This window comes from Nasonia vitripennis, chromosome 5 (assembly GCF_009193385.2).
Source record: "Nasonia vitripennis strain AsymCx chromosome 5, Nvit_psr_1.1, whole genome shotgun sequence".
Classification (NCBI taxonomy): Eukaryota; Metazoa; Arthropoda; class Insecta; order Hymenoptera; family Pteromalidae; genus Nasonia; species Nasonia vitripennis.
This window is the reverse complement of record NC_045761.1, coordinates 20,593,586-20,610,209: the sequence shown is the minus strand read 5'-3', so window position 1 is coordinate 20,610,209 and position 16,624 is coordinate 20,593,586. Positions and strand designations below refer to the sequence as shown.

The window sequence follows — 16,624 nt, the reverse complement described above, 5'->3', positions numbered from 1 at the left end:
TTATTGCCACCGCTACTTTCACGCACAGGGCAAGGGCAAGGACCGCGAAAAAAAAGGGTGACGCAACGCACCGTCAGACTGGATCTACGAGGGATCGAGAGAGAAAGAGAGAGAGAGAGAGAGAGAGAGAGAGAGAGAGAGAGAGAGAGAAAATGGGGTTAATCTCGTGCTAATCCCACCGAAGCCGGACGACTAAGGTAAACACTGTGCGGAAGCGAAGTAGAGGCTGGAGAGGCTCTTGGTCTCGTGAAAGCATACTTCTTGCTCAGCACCGCCCTTTCTCTCGATGATTTTTTGCATTGCTCTCGATGCACGTGTACCTGATGGTCGACTCGACGAGCTTCGATCTGTATCGATCTGTTTGCTGTTGCTTGGTGAGATAGGGTGTAATTGTGCGTTTGATTTTGCGAAATTTTTTAGTAATTTCAATATGCACCATCTCAGATAAATAATCGAATAAATATCGGCATTCTCAAGCATCGTTTTTTATTTATGGGACCTAATCGGTTGGCTTGGTGTTGCATATTCGTAGTGTTTGCATTGCTACATTTTTATTGTTGAATTGTCTACAATAAATAGAGGGCAGAAGATTAAAGTGTATGGAAAAAATTTAGAACTGATTATTTAGCAATTTTTAGTATCAAACTATGGAATCGTAGTTTACTATAATACGCTAATGAATAAAAGTTTGCTCCAACTTTTATGAGTACGTTATAAATAAAGGCAATTTTCACCACTCTCAAAACTTATTTTATGTAAATATATCCCTAACATGTACTGAAATGTAAATAAAAAAATTTTTCAACAAATTTCTAAAATGTAAAATGTTATCAACTGAAAGTAAAGTATTTCATAGTTGTATGAAAAGTATTTATAAAGTATTCTTTATGAATGAATATTTATATCATGAATATCAAAAACTAATGGACTACAAACTCAACACTCGGCCTTAAAAACTCCACTCTACTTTATTACTGAATAATTATATATTTTTCTCTGCAATTATTCATTTGTTGTCATTTATTTATTTGTTATTAATTATCCCATAAGTAAATGTAATTAATATATCAGATCTGAAATCCGGTGTATAAGAATTCGATTTAGGTAAGTGGTCAGCGCACTCAACTACCGTGCTGAAGTTCCAGGTTCGATTCCCGCCACTGTCAAAAAAACTGTTAATTTCTTAATTATATTTCTTCTAATATATAAATAACATTAATAATAATAATAACAATAATAATACCTATACAACGCGTGTGCGATATTTTGACGAAAATTAAATTCTTTCAAGAATTATTTATGATTACCTTATGGATGCTTTATGATTTCTTTAATGGTAACAACTAATCCATGCTAAATACTAAGTAATACTTAATGATTACTGTATGACTTCTGTTTTGGCACCAGAGCATCTGCTGCAAAATTTCATTTAAAAAATAATAATTCTTTATGAATGCTTCTGAAGCGGAGATTCGTTAAAACCTGAAGCTATCATTAAGAACTCTATGAAAATACTTATTGGACAAAAGCACTCACTATAAGAATTCATTATAATTTTTATAAAATTTCCCAATGCTAATCGGGTGAGTTACCTGCCACTAATCCAAACCCTATTAATTAATCCCCATCCCCAATAAAAAAAATCCCCCAATCAACCCACCCACAATATAAATCAGCCATCGCATAAAATCACTCTGCTTCGAGCAAGCCATCTGCCCAGGCCCAATATAACATTATACACCCGACAGCCAAAAGTCACGACCGCACCGCCTTGTTCTGTGGGCGCAACGTCCATATCCTCCTTCGCTTCCCTCATCGTTATAAAATCCCCAACGACCTCCTCTCTCCACAACAAGTCTCTCTACCTTCTCGGGTGCAATTAAAGAAGTCAGGCCAACAGCAGCAGGAAAAGTTTATTGCGAAAATTGCACGCGCCGTATATTATCGCGCGCGCAGGCTGTATATATACAGTATATGCGCGCTGCAGTAGTGCATGGCAGAGGCCGAAAACGGTTCGTCGCCAGGCGACAATAAAAATCTGTACATACTCCCCGGTAGCCCCGTCAGAGGAATATAGAGGCCACGACCCATAAAGGCCCAGTTTGGGAACTTTTACTACCGTCGTTTACTCATTCAGCTCTCTCGGCTCGAGCCTTGTGTCCGCCGGGGCTGCAGCAGCAGCTCCCTTTCGCACTACGCAGAGGCCTTTCGCTCATAGAGTCGCACGGACGGGCTGCCCCGACAGCGAGAGAGAGAGAGAGGTAAAGAAAGCTGCGCGCAAGGATCGGAGAGTTTTAGAGTGTACAGACGGCGACGCGAATATTATATTGACGGTGGAGAAATTTTTACACGCTTTTTTATTGCCCCGCTGAAAAATATTCCATACCTGTGCGGAAAAATGCCTGTAGTCGCTTTTTTAGCGCTGTGATGATTTCGAAAACTTCGCACGGCCCCGATTCGCTGCACACCGCGTAATTCTATAAATACAGACGCGCGCGGCGCGGGGCGGCCAGAAAAAGCGCGCGTAAATACGGCAAAAGCCAAACGGCCTTTTATTAAATCATTTACCAGCACCTATACTCGCACGCGGAGCAATCGCCGAAAAGCTCGCGTGCAAAAATAAATACTGCCCGTGATCGTTTCTCTGAAAAAAGCAACATCGCGAATAAATAAAAGCCTTTAGCGGTGTGTGGATCGGACGCGTTGAATTGAAAACAAAAATCACCTGTTATACGTTAACAAGCTGCAATTACTCAAAGCAGTAGTACGAATCGAGATCGAGGCGCGAAAAAAAGCGAGCGTGAGAAAGTGACCGTGCAAGAATAAGCTTAATCTCTGTCTAACCTGCGCGCAAGGGACGAAGCGACACGCTGACCCAGAAAGACTTGCTCTCTCTTGCAAAGGGTTGGTTGTGTACTCTCTAAATGTACAAGAGTGAAAAATCACTCTAATAGAGTCAAATATCACTCTTTTGGAAAAAAAACAGAGCCAGTCGGAATAGAGTGAAAAGTAACGTTCTTCAAGAGTTATTCATGTCACTCAAATCGATGAGTGATATATATGATATTTCTACTAATACTACAAACCTAACCTAAACATAATTAAAAAGGTATGTTTATGATCACGCTGCGAGTAACTTTTAGAAAAGATAAATTTTCAAAAATTTAATTTTTTTTACTATTATATTTTAGATTCATTATTTATTGACTCATTATTTAATTTATTGTTCGTATTATTAGTAATTTATTATTCATGTATTTATATTATTATTACCTAATGTATGATTTAGTATAGAGAATTAAGGAAATTAAAATTTTTGCACGGCGACGGGATTTGAACCTGGATCTCCCAGCTTGACAGTCGAGTACACTAACCACTCATCCAAACAGGACTCATGTGTACACAGACTTTCGGATCGAATATATCAACTACTTTACATATTAACTAAAGTTAATAATATATGAACTGTAACGGGGTTTCCGGGAACTAATTCGCACAAAAGTAAAGCGACGATGAGGATTCGACGACCCCACGTCCCTGAGATCTCAAGGCGCGTGCTCTAAATTTGTATTATTCTCCGTGCGACTTCACTCCAACATCGAGTGATTCCGGGCAGGAAAATATTATGACTCGATTACTTTCGAGTCATTTTTATGACTCTATACCTAGAGTCATAGAAATCACTCTATAAGAGTGATTTGGATCATATTATGACTCAAACTAGAGTGATCTTACTGATCACTTCTTTTTAGAGTGAAAAAACCACTCTTGGAAATTTAGAGTGTAGAATGGCTACGCACCGATTTCAGAAGGCTCTACTTTGAGGTCATTTTATTATACAAGGTGATTCGGATCGGTGAACCTGGGTACTTGGCCTCATTGTTCAATAAGTACAAGCCGAGACCCTCCGGCAAGGGAGTTCCTCCGGAACTAAGCATACCTACTGTGAACACCGAGACCGAGGCTAGAGCCTTCCAGGTCTAGGGTGCTCGTTTCTGGAACTCTCTCCCTTCTACCCTGCGAAATCTACCATCTCTCGCCTCCTTCAAGGGGGCACTGCGACGGTACCTGTTGGCCGCCGAATCGTTACGACTCTGAACCCTCTGGCGCAGCGTTTTTAATCTAGTCTGACTCGGCCTATCGGCCGTAATAATTTTTCAGTATTATGTACCCTGATACCAAAGGTGGAATACAGATAGGTCTATGACCAAACCTCACGTGTACAGCGCGAGTTAGAAAGGTTTATTGTGATAATATTGTGATAATGAATATGACTGAATGTGATTTATGTGGCGGTATTTTTACCGAAGTATTATTTTAATCTGCGTAGGACAAACAATTTGACCTTCTAATATGCTGTAATTATATTTTTATATTCTCTATTTGTTAGTTTCTATGTGACACAGTCTTATGTGATCTCTCCCTTGCAAAGGGTTGGCTATATATATATATATATATATATATATATATATATATATATATATATATATATATATATATATACCTATATAGCGCTGCTGCGGCGACGAGGTCCGGCTTGCAGGTAGACGATCGGCCGAAGATCGATTGTATAATTTACCCCCTGCAGTATGGGGCGTGCGCATAAGATTCGCCGCGTGGCTGTATAACTGTGCTGTGTATAACTAAAGCCCCCAACTCATATAACCCTCCGCAAAAAGGGTTAGCCTCTTTTACGTGAAAGTGCGCCGAGGGACGCAATAAATTCTGGAAACGGTCTTACCTTGAGGAGCTGCACGCGCCGGGGACGGAAAGAGAGAGAAAGAGGTGTTATAAGACCCCCCGACAGGCTGCGGTGTCCAAATATTTTCTATCCATATGCGAGGCAGTGAGAAAGAGAGAGAGAGAGAGGGAATTTCTGCAAAACTGAGAGAGCGGGATACATCGATGATGAGGGATTATAACCCTTTCTATTGGCTATGGGAGGTGCATGTGCGCGTGCATAATCCGGCTATTCTAGCAGGGTTCATACTCATCGACTCCGGGAAGCGTGAGAGGGAAAGGGTTAAGTCCGGTACCAGAGATCATTTCGGAGGTTTAGATGTTGCGTTATGACCGCGCAATTTTTTAAACTTTTCAGGGGATGTCGGTGCAAAAGCTTCGCAAATCCGCCACGGGGTAATTTGTATTTCCAAACTTCTAAAAAAACAGAAAGTCCGATCGAATTCTTTAAGTTAAAGCGATTCATTAAACCTAACACTACGGCGCTACAGATTCGGTTTTCCATTTGCAAGCTGTATTCAAAAAGTTTTATATAACAGAAAAACAGTGTTTTTTGGGATGACATAATCCCCTTAAAGAGCTGAAAATTATGCAGAGTGAATCGTTTCAAAATCGATGTTACGAGAAGGACTTCACACAGCGATCCCGAGACACCTCGTATATAATCTCAAGAAACTTCAACGAGCGCAGAGCGAAACAAGTATATATACGCGGCAGGCCTCATCCCTGTCGCGTGTCCTCAAGGCTGAGCGCACGCTCTGCCTCATCATTCCGCGATGATCCAACTCGCACGCGCTCACAAACATACATAGACAGCGGCTCGAAAAGCCTACGGGGGAAGCAACCCCCGACTCGAGACGACGACGGCGGCGGCGGTGCGGTTACGGAGAGGGGAGCAGCGGCAGCGCGGCATACACTGCAAGCGAGCGAGAGCGAGAGGCTCCGAAGGCGGCTCGCCGCTGAGGCCACAACACGACCGCCGGTCCTCATTGGTCGGCCGGCCTCGGGCTGGGCGGGGGCTTGGAAAAAGTGACGCTTGGGTGGGGATAAAAATCGCTGCAGAGCCCCCCTCTAAATAGATGCGCCAGTGCCCGCGAAAAACTAGAATCCGCTCAGCCGGCATCGAGTGCGCGTCGGCCTCTCCTCTCGGCTTCCTGCAGCTCCACGCTTCGTTCGTATGCGCGCAGCAGCCCCCGTAAAGTGAGAGTGAGAGAGAGAGAAAGCGACCTCGTGCGTGCGCAGCTCACAGTGTATGCAAAGTGCTCCGACTATTCTACTTCTTCTTCTCTCGGTTTTCGTGAACTCGCGAAAATTCGCAGAGACAGAGAGAGAGAGAGAGGAATAATTGTGATACTACGAGAAAAAAAGTGCTGATCGAAGGAAAAATACAATGCATCTGCCGGAAGGACCGATCGGTATGGAGAACCACTTCAGCGCGATCCACGACGCCCTGCGCGCCTGTCACGGCGAGCTGGTGCAGACTGGTAGCCCAGCCATCCTCTGCAGTCCACTGCCCTCCCACTGGCGGTCGAACAAGTCGCTGCCCGTGGCCTTCAAAGTAGTCGCTCTCGACGAGGTGAGCGACGGCACCCTCGTCACCATAAGCGCCGGCAACGACGAGAACTTCTGCGGTGAGCTAAGGAACTGCACCGCGGTGATGAAGAACCAAGTGGCCAAGTTTAACGATCTCAGATTTGTCGGTAGGAGCGGCCGCGGAAAGTCGTTCTCCCTCACGATACAGATCAGCTCGGTGCCGTTCCAGGTGGCCACCTACACAAAGGCCATCAAGGTCACCGTCGACGGACCGCGCGAGCCCAGATCCAAGTCGAGTGAGTATTTTTCATTCGTATCCGCGACGACGAGACGATGAAAAATCCGCTGCTGATTATTTTCTCAAGCGGGAGAGATGAAGGGACGCCGCGAGCGGTTTACGAGCGACGCATGTGGCACTGGCATGTGTGCGCGCGCGAGTTAACGAGCCGCCGCGCGATTAAACAAACCGTCATCGTCTTCTTCGCTCTCGCTTGAGATGAGTCAGTTTCCTGCTTGTAAAAATGAATTCGGTGTGCTAAATCGCTACGTGTTTCTTCTTGCAGATTACCAATACGGACCTGGATTCCCGGCTCTGGGACTGCTCAACCCCTGGTTGGACGCAGCCTACTTCAGTCACGCCTGGCACCTGCCGCATCCGGCGCTCGCAAAAGGTAAGCATCGATTCTTCAGTTTTTAAAAAAAAATCACGCTCAGACAGCCCGTATCGATTCGCGCTCCGCGATGATTCATACGCTCTGGACCCTCAACCGGTTCTGCTCTCCCTCGAATCATCCCCGCATCCATAGAGCGCGCACAATGCGACTTAGCGCCCCTCGCAGCCGAACAAAAGCCCCTTGCGCATTTATAATTCAAAACTCCCGCCATTGTCTGTTTGCACGACCCACTCCCATTGCGCACACACGTATTCGTATAAAAAAAACAACAACGATTCGCTAAACGTTTGCTCTGCTTCTCTGCTTCCAGGATCAATCGGCATGCCGCATACCGATCTCTTCGGGCCGAGCTTCCCGCCGACGGTTCTGCCGACGGGCTATCCCCTCACGGACCACAACGTCAAGTACAACAGCACGACGGCAGCGGACTTTGCCAGTTCGATGTCCCACAAGTCCTCGTCCATCCACTCGATGACGCCGCCGCCCACGACGACGCCCACGGCGCCGCCGACGAGTCTCCTCCTGCCGAACAGCCCCTCGAGGACACCTCCTCGCAGTCCCAGCGACAGCGGCAGCGAGTCCGCCCCCGAGGAGGTGGTGCGCAGTGCCTTCGCGCCGATCAGACCTAACAGTAACAACAACAACATCCATGTCCCGACGTCCTCCTCGTCGCCGGACAGGCTAAGCAACAACAATAACAGCAAGAGGCCGATCGAAGGCACGCGCTGCGAGCTTAAAGCGCCGAAAGCTCTCATCTCGCACAGAACGAAGACGCTGGGCAAGAGGAGCCCCTCACCGACGAAGATCCAGCCCACGACGCCCGCGGTGAAGACGGTCTGGAGGCCGTATCCCTGTTGAGATTGAAGTGAAAACCGACGAACGTGCAGCTACCCGGGATGCCAAAGGCTAGTGATCTTATATACGAGCTATATATTACGCGCGCGACGTCTCCGCGAGCGTTGAGTTGTGGATAATGTATACTCATAGGTATTAGGATATGTATATTGATACTTGTGTTCTTCCTTTATAGTTTTGTGCTCTTGTAAATAGACGATGTATATATATATGTAATCTAGGAAAAAGGGGAGGACGACGACTCTTTTGTACATACGAGTGAGATAGCAACTTCGTGGACAATAAGCGAGCGTGGAAGGAAGAGAAAGTTTTATTGTCTATCTATAGATAGAGAAGATATATGTGTATATGAAAGCGAGAGGGAGAGAGAAAGACGAGATGTATTATTGTAATTAGTTATTTATAAGCCGAAAGAGATTAATTAGATTAAAAAACGAGCGACTATGAGATGCCGTACAAAGAGGTGGTATTATTATTATACACGACGCATATATCGAGATGCAACGAGAGAGTGAAGGAGGCGTAATAAAAACGATCTATGTGAAACAATTAATCAACTATGTTATGATTTTCCATTTTTCCAACTATATCTTTATACGTCAATATTTGCATCTTTCGTTGGCACAAGCTTCATTAAAAAAATTCTCCAATCAGCCCAACCGAGCATCAGCCGTACAGAAAACCATAAGCCTCCAGGGGTCGAGCCCAACATACACTCCACACCCTCGGCCCTTGAAAAATGAGAACCGCTTGGACGCCCCGTGTTGGCACACACATCGCTCGCAGACAACGGAGTCGAGGAAGCGTAAAGGTTCGTCGCAATCGACTGCAGCTCACTAACTAATGTTTGCCCAAAGAATCGCGACGCGTATAATTAAGTTATAGCCGGCCGGCACTGGATTATACGGACGGCGAGACTGAAAAAAAAATCCGAATTATTCGTTCTCTGCAGTCGCCGGCGTCGTGTGTGCGTGTGATGAGCGGACGGTTTGTGTATTCAGAAAACAGCCGAGCGCGCGACTTTTATCCGAGCGCGATGAGCTTTTACGAGCTCTGCACGTGTGCCCCGCGCTGAATCGAACGTTCGCTTCGCTTTTTTTCACGGGTGTACATATATGTGTATATATATATATATGCGTGTGCATATATGGGAGAGATTGTCTTTTTCGGCGCGCTGATGCGGTTATATCGCGCAGATATATATTTTATTTAGCTTTTTTATTAGCTCGTACGATCGCGTTCGCCTATATAGTTTCTCTTGATTGTTGCGCGCTGTTTGCTCGCCGTAGTAGAGACGAGCCTTTTACGGATTTGTTTTCATAGAGATCAGCGTTAGTCGAAAAATAAGCTCGACTTGAAAATATAAGGAGGATATCTGGCGCTCAATTATTATCCGCGGTTCGAAACATCGGAGCAGTGGTAGTGCACAGTACAGAAGCGGCGACTCGAGGGTCCTAGAGTTAGGCAATCAGCGCTGATGAGGGAGTAGCAGCCAGCGCACTACGAGAGAGAGAGAGAGAGAGAGAGAGAGAGAGAGAGAGAGAGCTGAGCCGCGAGCTCGGACAATTAGTGAACCCTCGCTGACGCGAGCTTTACTCCGCACGTGTGCTTTCTCTCTCTCTCTCCGAGTATGTATTTAGAGGAGAGAGAGACACACGGGGTGGATGCCATAAGTGTGTCATGTCACGAAGGGACTGATTTTGAATTTCGAGTTCGAACGAGCAGCCCGCACTCTTTTCCCTGCGCAGAGAGAGAAAGCTCCCCGAAAAGCTCGATTAGCAACGTATTTACCCTCGCTTGTCCACAGGAGCTTTTCCGCTCGGAATTTTCGCCCGCGGAGCGAGAGTATACGTCACGCGCGTGCATATTGTTGACGGCTGGTTCTCTCTCCCCGGAATATATACGGGTGTCGACGCGAGGTCCGAGTATTATTACCTATGCGCGCGAGGATCGAATTTTCGCCTGTCTGTTTGATGCGGTGCAATTCGCGAACAAAAATTTCATTCCTCCTCGGCAATATTGTATATATTTTGCACATAATATTCCGCGCCGATACCGCGAAAGTATTCCGCGGTAATTCATTTATACGAGAGCTTCCGCGCATAATCGAGTGGCGAACGATACGCGTGAAAATAACTCGATTGTATTATGCGGAAAAATCGTTCGGAAAACGCGGAGCTTTTATACATTCCTGCGCGCGTGTAATTATTCCAAGATCACCCGAACCGTCGCCGCCGTCGTCGTTGGGAAAAATAATAAGCCTCTTATACGTATACCCTGCCCCAAAGCTCCCGAAAGAAATAATACCCGACGCACAAAAGAAGGAGAAAAACAACAGCAGACCGCGGCTCGAAACTCGAAGAAAAAGGAAGTATACACAGGATAATAAGGAGAGGAAAGTACTATTACGCGAGAGAATCTCGACTGCAGTGGTATGTGTGTATGTGTGTGAGTATAAAGGAGCTTTTTCCCCGGGCGAAAGCTCGCACGCGACTTGAGTGACTTAACGAGCTGCTTTGCATTGTATGCGGGCGAGCGCGAAACCATGTAATAAGGAGGTGGAGAGAGGGGGGAAGCGACCTCGTTATATTGGTTATCGATTGCGTTTCTTCTAGGAAGGAAAAAATCAAGCGATTTGCACGCGAATCGATTTCTTTTCGCCCTGCGGGACTCCGGATACGTATACGCCTACGCAATAGTTCGTATTTATCAAAAATTCGTTCGTATAGTGTAACTAACAAAATATTTGCGAAAAATCAGCGCTTATTTCTAGTACACTCGAGGGCCGCGCACACGAACTTTCCAAGAACGGCGATATTGCGCGTGGAGAGCGAAAACTCCACCGTTTTTCTTTTCGCCGAAGTGCAAACCAGGCAGTTGGGGCGGCGAAACTTCGATTATTTCTCGCTCCCAGATTGCCTTCCCAGAGTGTGTACTCGGAACTGCATATCGCAGCAGAGAGACACTAAAAAAAAATAACTTTCGCCGCGAGAGCATATCATAAAGAGGAAAAAACTTTCTCTTCCGAGTCCTCATTGGTAAAAAAGCGCAGTAGCCAAACTCCCTCGACCACAGGAGAGAATGATTCTCCCTTGCCCGGCTGAAAAAAAGCGGCGAAGATTTTTTCGTCCCGGCGGGCCAATGACGGGTCGTAAAAGGCAATAAACCGCAAAAATTCCCGCGGCGTGTTAATAAAACCGCACCAAAGCTTCGGAACAGCTCTCTCTCTCTCTCTCTCTCTCTCTCTCTCTCTCTCTCTCTCTCTCTCTCTCTCTCTCTCTCTCTCTCTCTCTCTCTCTCTCTCTCTCTCTCTCCCTCTCGAAGCTAAAACGCGTCGCGCGCAGGTAGACGACAGAAATGCAGTTTTGCAACAGTCCTCAGAGGCCTTTTATGGGGACAATTTGATTTCAGAGGCATCAATTTTACGATAGGGTTTCCCCGCACTGCTGCACTGTGTGCCTGTGGACTGGGCTCGGGAGAAAAGTTCGAAATTTTCCGGTCATGCCACCGCCGCCGCCGCCGCCGCTGCTGTATTCTTGCGAGGTAAAAGTTGCGGTCGTCCGCCGCGGCCGAATAAACTTTTACGATATTGTTTTATAACGAGAGAGAGAGAGAGAGAGAGGCATCAGGGCACTGCTGCCCATACTGTTTGTTTTTGTCCGGTGGATACGTGTGTGTATGTATAATACGAGCTGCTCCTGAAATAGAAGTAGCTGATATGGCTTTTTATTTGTTTCCCTCGATTTTTCCAGTCATATACACTGCACAGCGGTGTTTATAACGCGACTTTTGACGCCGCTGTACGGACGACTGCAGTGCATCGTATGACGGAAAAAAAGCGCGCGGGTGATTGGAACTCTTTCGACCGCAGAATAAATAAAAATCCAAGCGTTCGCTCTCTCTCTCTCTCTCTCTCTATATATATATATATTTTTCGTTACGAAAATAGCTCGTATTTCGATAGGCCCACCATATAGCACAAGCGAATGAATATAATTGAACTCTTATGCGAAAGAAATTGGCGCGCGACTATCTCGAGGATAGCCTTTTTACATGGTCCGCTCTCGATTAAATTCTTTTCCTGCCTCGCGCGACCGCCGCCGAGCGAATAATAAATTTCACTCGCGTGCGCGTACACGGCCGTGCGTATAATTAGCCGCGACACTTCCGCGAAGCCGGATTTTTGCATTTCCAGAAATCGAGTTTTCCGCGCGGAAATTGCGCCTCTCGGATATGAGCCTCGACATGTACTCTCGAATGGACTTCTCTGCAGTCGACCTACTACTATACGCGCTGGCCAGCTTTGCATTTTATTTTTCGCAGCCCCTCTCTAGCAAAGGAACAAAAAAAAATTGAGAAGAAGCGCGTAGCACGCAGTAGTTTAATTTCGTTGACGTTTTGCCGTCGTGTAAGAGACGCTTGAGCCTTTTTGAAGCTTAATCAATTTTTCAGAGGTCGATCGGAAATTTTCGGATGAAAAATGTTAAAATCGCGCACACAAGCTTTAAGTATATTTTCCATATCTCGCAGCAGAAGCTCTTGTCAACCCTTTTCACAGCAGTAGCGTCCTGCAGGTTCCGGCGCGAGCGGAACTCATCAGTCGGGGAGGAAGTGGACACGTCGGAACAATTTCCTTAGGCCGAGTCTCCGTCGTCGTGTCTACTCCCTTCGATTGACCAATTTGCCCTCGAATCGAGTCCCTCGACACTCTCGTTAGCGCATATGCGAGCTTTCTTTTGCGAGAGCCAGAGAGAATATTGGCCGCGTATTGCGGCGGTGATTAGATTCACCGTATTTTTCACATCGCTTATGCCTTTTTTCTCCTTCGAGAGCGAGTCGATTTTGCGTGTAATTCGTCGGTAAAAGGGGCACTTTTCGAAAATTTTCAGCGGCAATTCGATCAATGTAACACGTATAATGAAGTTGCCATACGATTGGAATCGTGAAAAATGTGTTACGAAATCGAATCGTATATAACGATATATCGGTGCGAGAGAATCTTAAAAAGCGTATATGATGTGGACAGCTGTTTTTCGAAAAATTGGTTTACCTTTGACGCCTGGGAGGAAAAAATCGTCTCGAATTCGGCAAAAATACGCCGTTGTATCGCGCGCGCGCGCGCACGTACAGGGGAAAAATGACACCGGGCCGATGAGCATAAAGCGATTGTGCCGTGAAAAAAGCCTTTTCGCGCGTAAGCTGATTTTCGCATCATATATTCCCCCGTATGCGCTATATAGCGTGTGTCCGAAATGCTTTCAGTGATGCGGTGTAACTCGATGGATCCGAAATTTAAAAAACACACGCCGCGATGAGCCCGTCGTCGAAAAAAACAGATAATTTTCACGTATTATACAGGTTATACACGGAGTACGAAAAATTTTCGATTTTGAATAAAAAAAAAAGAGTCGAGAACGCATACACTCTGCGCTACACTGTACACTGCAAGCTCAAGCTTGAAAAGCTCTCGGAGGAGAAGCGTCTCTCTGACGATTAGGCGCTACTCGCAAAAATTCGCGATTAATCGAATTGCGCCTATAGCCGCTCGTCTCTCTCTCTCTCTGATCCTCTCTCCAGACACTTTGTAAAAAAGTGCACTTCGAGGCACACGATTCCATTGCTGCTGCTGCTGCTGCGCGTGTGTGTGCGTGTGCCCTATCAGGGCTAAAAAATTATGGACGCGGCATCAGAGGCCGTGCGTAATATGGGCTTCTGCAGCTCGCCCTTCTTTTGCACTACTGGGGTGCGTCTCATCCATTTAGGTCCATCACACATGACTGGATGGGGTGAGACTTAGCCCGCAGAGGTTCTCACGTAGATTACCATCGCCTGTGCTCGCGATCTCTCACGCCGCTGCTCTCGCTCTCTGTCTAGTGGCCTTCTTTCGAAGCAGCTCCTATTTTATTCTTGTCGCTGCTGCGCCGAGCCTAATAATATAGCGACAAAAGTGCAGCGCTTTCGGCCGCTGCGTTGTGATGTTTTTTGCGCAAAACTAATATCGAGCGCCAGCGAGTGAGAGAGGGCTCATGCATTATGCAGCTAGTTTCGGCCGAAAATCACCCTATTCCGCGCATGCGAGATAACGACAACCCTTTGCGTATAAGAGAGCGCGAATGCAAAAGAAAACACGCGAGCGCCGGCCAATATAGGGGTGAGCGTCTTTTGAAGACGCGCATAATTATCCGCTGATGAATCGCCGATGCAGAAGAGCGTAGCCGGCTCCCAATAAGATTTCCATGTGAAAGCGAACTTTGACGCGCGCGCTCCTTGTCCGTTCTTAACCGAGCAATATAGTGAGCCTCTGTCGTGTGCTATAAACGTCACACTCGTGCGCGTATACTTGGAGGAAATCGCCTTGAATATGCATTATCGGGCCGAGTTTTTGCCCGCCGGATTCTTCGGGATCGATTCGTGCCGTTAACGTTATACATAAAACATGCAAACGAGCCATCGCTGAAACGTCATATCCGATGACGAGTCTTGTGAAATCGGAGCCAGTGGAAAAATCCCTGGTGATCCGGTGCGGCGAGTCAGGAGGCCGCAAAATCCACTATGCGTATTCTTGCAGCGCGTTATATATATATATATATATATATATATATATATATATATATATATATACGCGCACAGAGAGAAGAGTCGTGTGATGCGCCTCATCGCGCGATTTATCGATTGTTCCCGGTGTTCCCCCCTTTCGTTTCAGCTATGCTGCTGCTTCTTCTTCGTCTTCTACGGGGCGTGTGGAGCTGATTTTCCCCCTTTTGAAGGGTGCTGCTCTATACGCGCAGGGCGACTGTGTGTAGTTTCGATGGCGAGCGCTCTTTCATTGAGAGAAATTTTAGGGAAATTTCGGCCCAGAGAAAGAGAGTTGAGAGTCTGCTTTGTGTATCGAATCTGCGATTGAAAGGGCTAATCAGCATTGTTGGGGACGTGCGGGAGCAGCGAACGAGAAAATTGTTTGTGTAATTCTTGATTAGCCGTTGATATTGATTTTTTTGAAGATAAACTATTTATTAATTCAGAATTGACAAGAAATAAAGGTTGATTTGAATTTTTGTCTCCTGATAAAAAAATCTTCCAATCACGATTCTCAAAAGACCAACTAAATAAATAAAAAAAGAAACTCTCAAAAATCCAAACGCAGCAGCAATCAAGCTCGTGCAACGCGCAACTCCGTCACACAGTGTTCTCTCTCTCTCTCTCTCTCTCTCTCTCCCCATCATCTCACTCTCAGTTTCTCTCCCGTCGGCCACGACATGGTACTCGTCGAGCTCGCACGCGGCTAGCCGCGCGCGCGCCGCGCCATAAGGGCTGCCAGTACCGCCGCCGCCGCTACTGCTGCGTAAACTCACCCCTCGACTTTGCAGTATATACGCACCCCCCCCCTCCTCCAGCTCTCTCTCTCTCTCTAGGGGTATTACGGTCGTACGGGGGTAAACCACCCTGGCCTCGGACTCGGCCTCGAGAACAGAGAGACCGGCGGCAGTCCGCAGGGGTACGCCGCGACAACCCCCGTAGCAACCCCTCAAAATCAACCGACTCTCCCTTCCTTATTGGGCGACTTACCGCCGCTCGCTCGTATATACTCTACGTACGTGTACATTGCGTGTATGTGTGTGTACGTGTAAGGGGATGATCGTATGCGACGACGTATACGGCTCCTAACTACGGTCCATTCTTCGACTACGATATGCTTTATTTTTCTTTTCTATATTATATGGAGAGTTTTTTTTCTCCTCGCTGGAGATAAATTGCCAGCATTCAGGGCTCCTCTGATTACCGTCGATATAAGCATTTTTATTTTTTTTTAAATATATAAATCTCGAAAAAAATTACATAGAGATTAACGCTCGGCGTAATCGGAATCGCGGCCACTTCTCCCCCGTCATTTCCTCGTCGAGTTACAACGAACCGCTCACAGCCGCTCCGCACATACACCGTCCGATTATACGCGCGTTTAAGTTTCAAAGTTCTCTCTACTCTCCGGTACTTTTTTCCCGCCGCTACTGCAACGGACACTCGATATCATCGCGCACGAGCTTTCCACCCTCTACGTGTTATATACGTGTCGTCTTCGTCTCTTCCTCTCGGCCCAGTGTAACGTAGCTTTAATTAATGCCGCGGCTCAAGCGTCGAAAAAAGAGCCGCGTTGAATTTAATTCCGGATGTTTTACACGAGGCAGGGCTTTATTATAGCCGTGTATAAGCGCTGTTTGCCGAGTATAATTTTGATATTATGCGCGGATCGTCAGGCGAGATTAGCGCGGGATGTTTGCCGGAGGATTTTTTGGAGGAGTCGATGTACTTTGGCTTAGTGGCTGTGAGTGTGACAAACAAATGACGTTTTTGGGTCGTGTACTGCTTGCTCAGGATGGAAACTTGCATATAAGCGAAGTTCGGGAGTTTTACGCTTAGGATATGATATCTTAATGGCTCTCTCTCTCTCTCTCTCTCTCTCTCTCTTTCTAATACAGATACAGTTATATGATAAAAATTTGTCACCCCACTTTATTGCGCTATTATACGAGTCTACAGTAAGTAGTTCGGTCCATTGTATACATACAAGTTTAAGTGACAGCAAGAAGTACTCGGTAATATAAATTTTATCATGAGTATACTCGTGACTTTCCATTTCTCACGCTTAGAATCGCACGTACACTAATATTCGGCTAATCGGAACAGCGCGTAAATAGCATGACACCAAGCATCAATGCTATCCCGTGCGCATTCATGAGTTTTATAAGGGTGCGTCCACAATTGAACGTATACGTTAGGGTTTACAAGGGGTTTACGTAGAACATAACGTTTTGGGCAATACTGCC

The 16,624-nt window shown here is 46.3% G+C and overlaps 2 protein-coding genes across 4 annotated transcripts in view; both read left to right on the top strand.

Moving 5' to 3' along the window:
• LOC100117668 overlaps window positions 1–16,624 on the top strand; it is a 144,157-nt gene that overhangs the window by 69,905 nt on the left and 57,628 nt on the right. The window lies entirely within an intron of this gene.
• LOC100117583 (segmentation protein Runt) lies at window positions 5,824–8,355 on the top strand. The gene is made up of 3 exons (XM_016986090.3): window positions 5,824–6,569; window positions 6,837–6,944; window positions 7,258–8,355. The coding sequence occupies exons 1-3, from the start codon at window positions 6,131–6,133 to the stop codon at window positions 7,803–7,805; spliced, it is 1,095 nt and encodes a 364-aa protein (XP_016841579.1). The 5' UTR covers window positions 5,824–6,130; the 3' UTR covers window positions 7,806–8,355.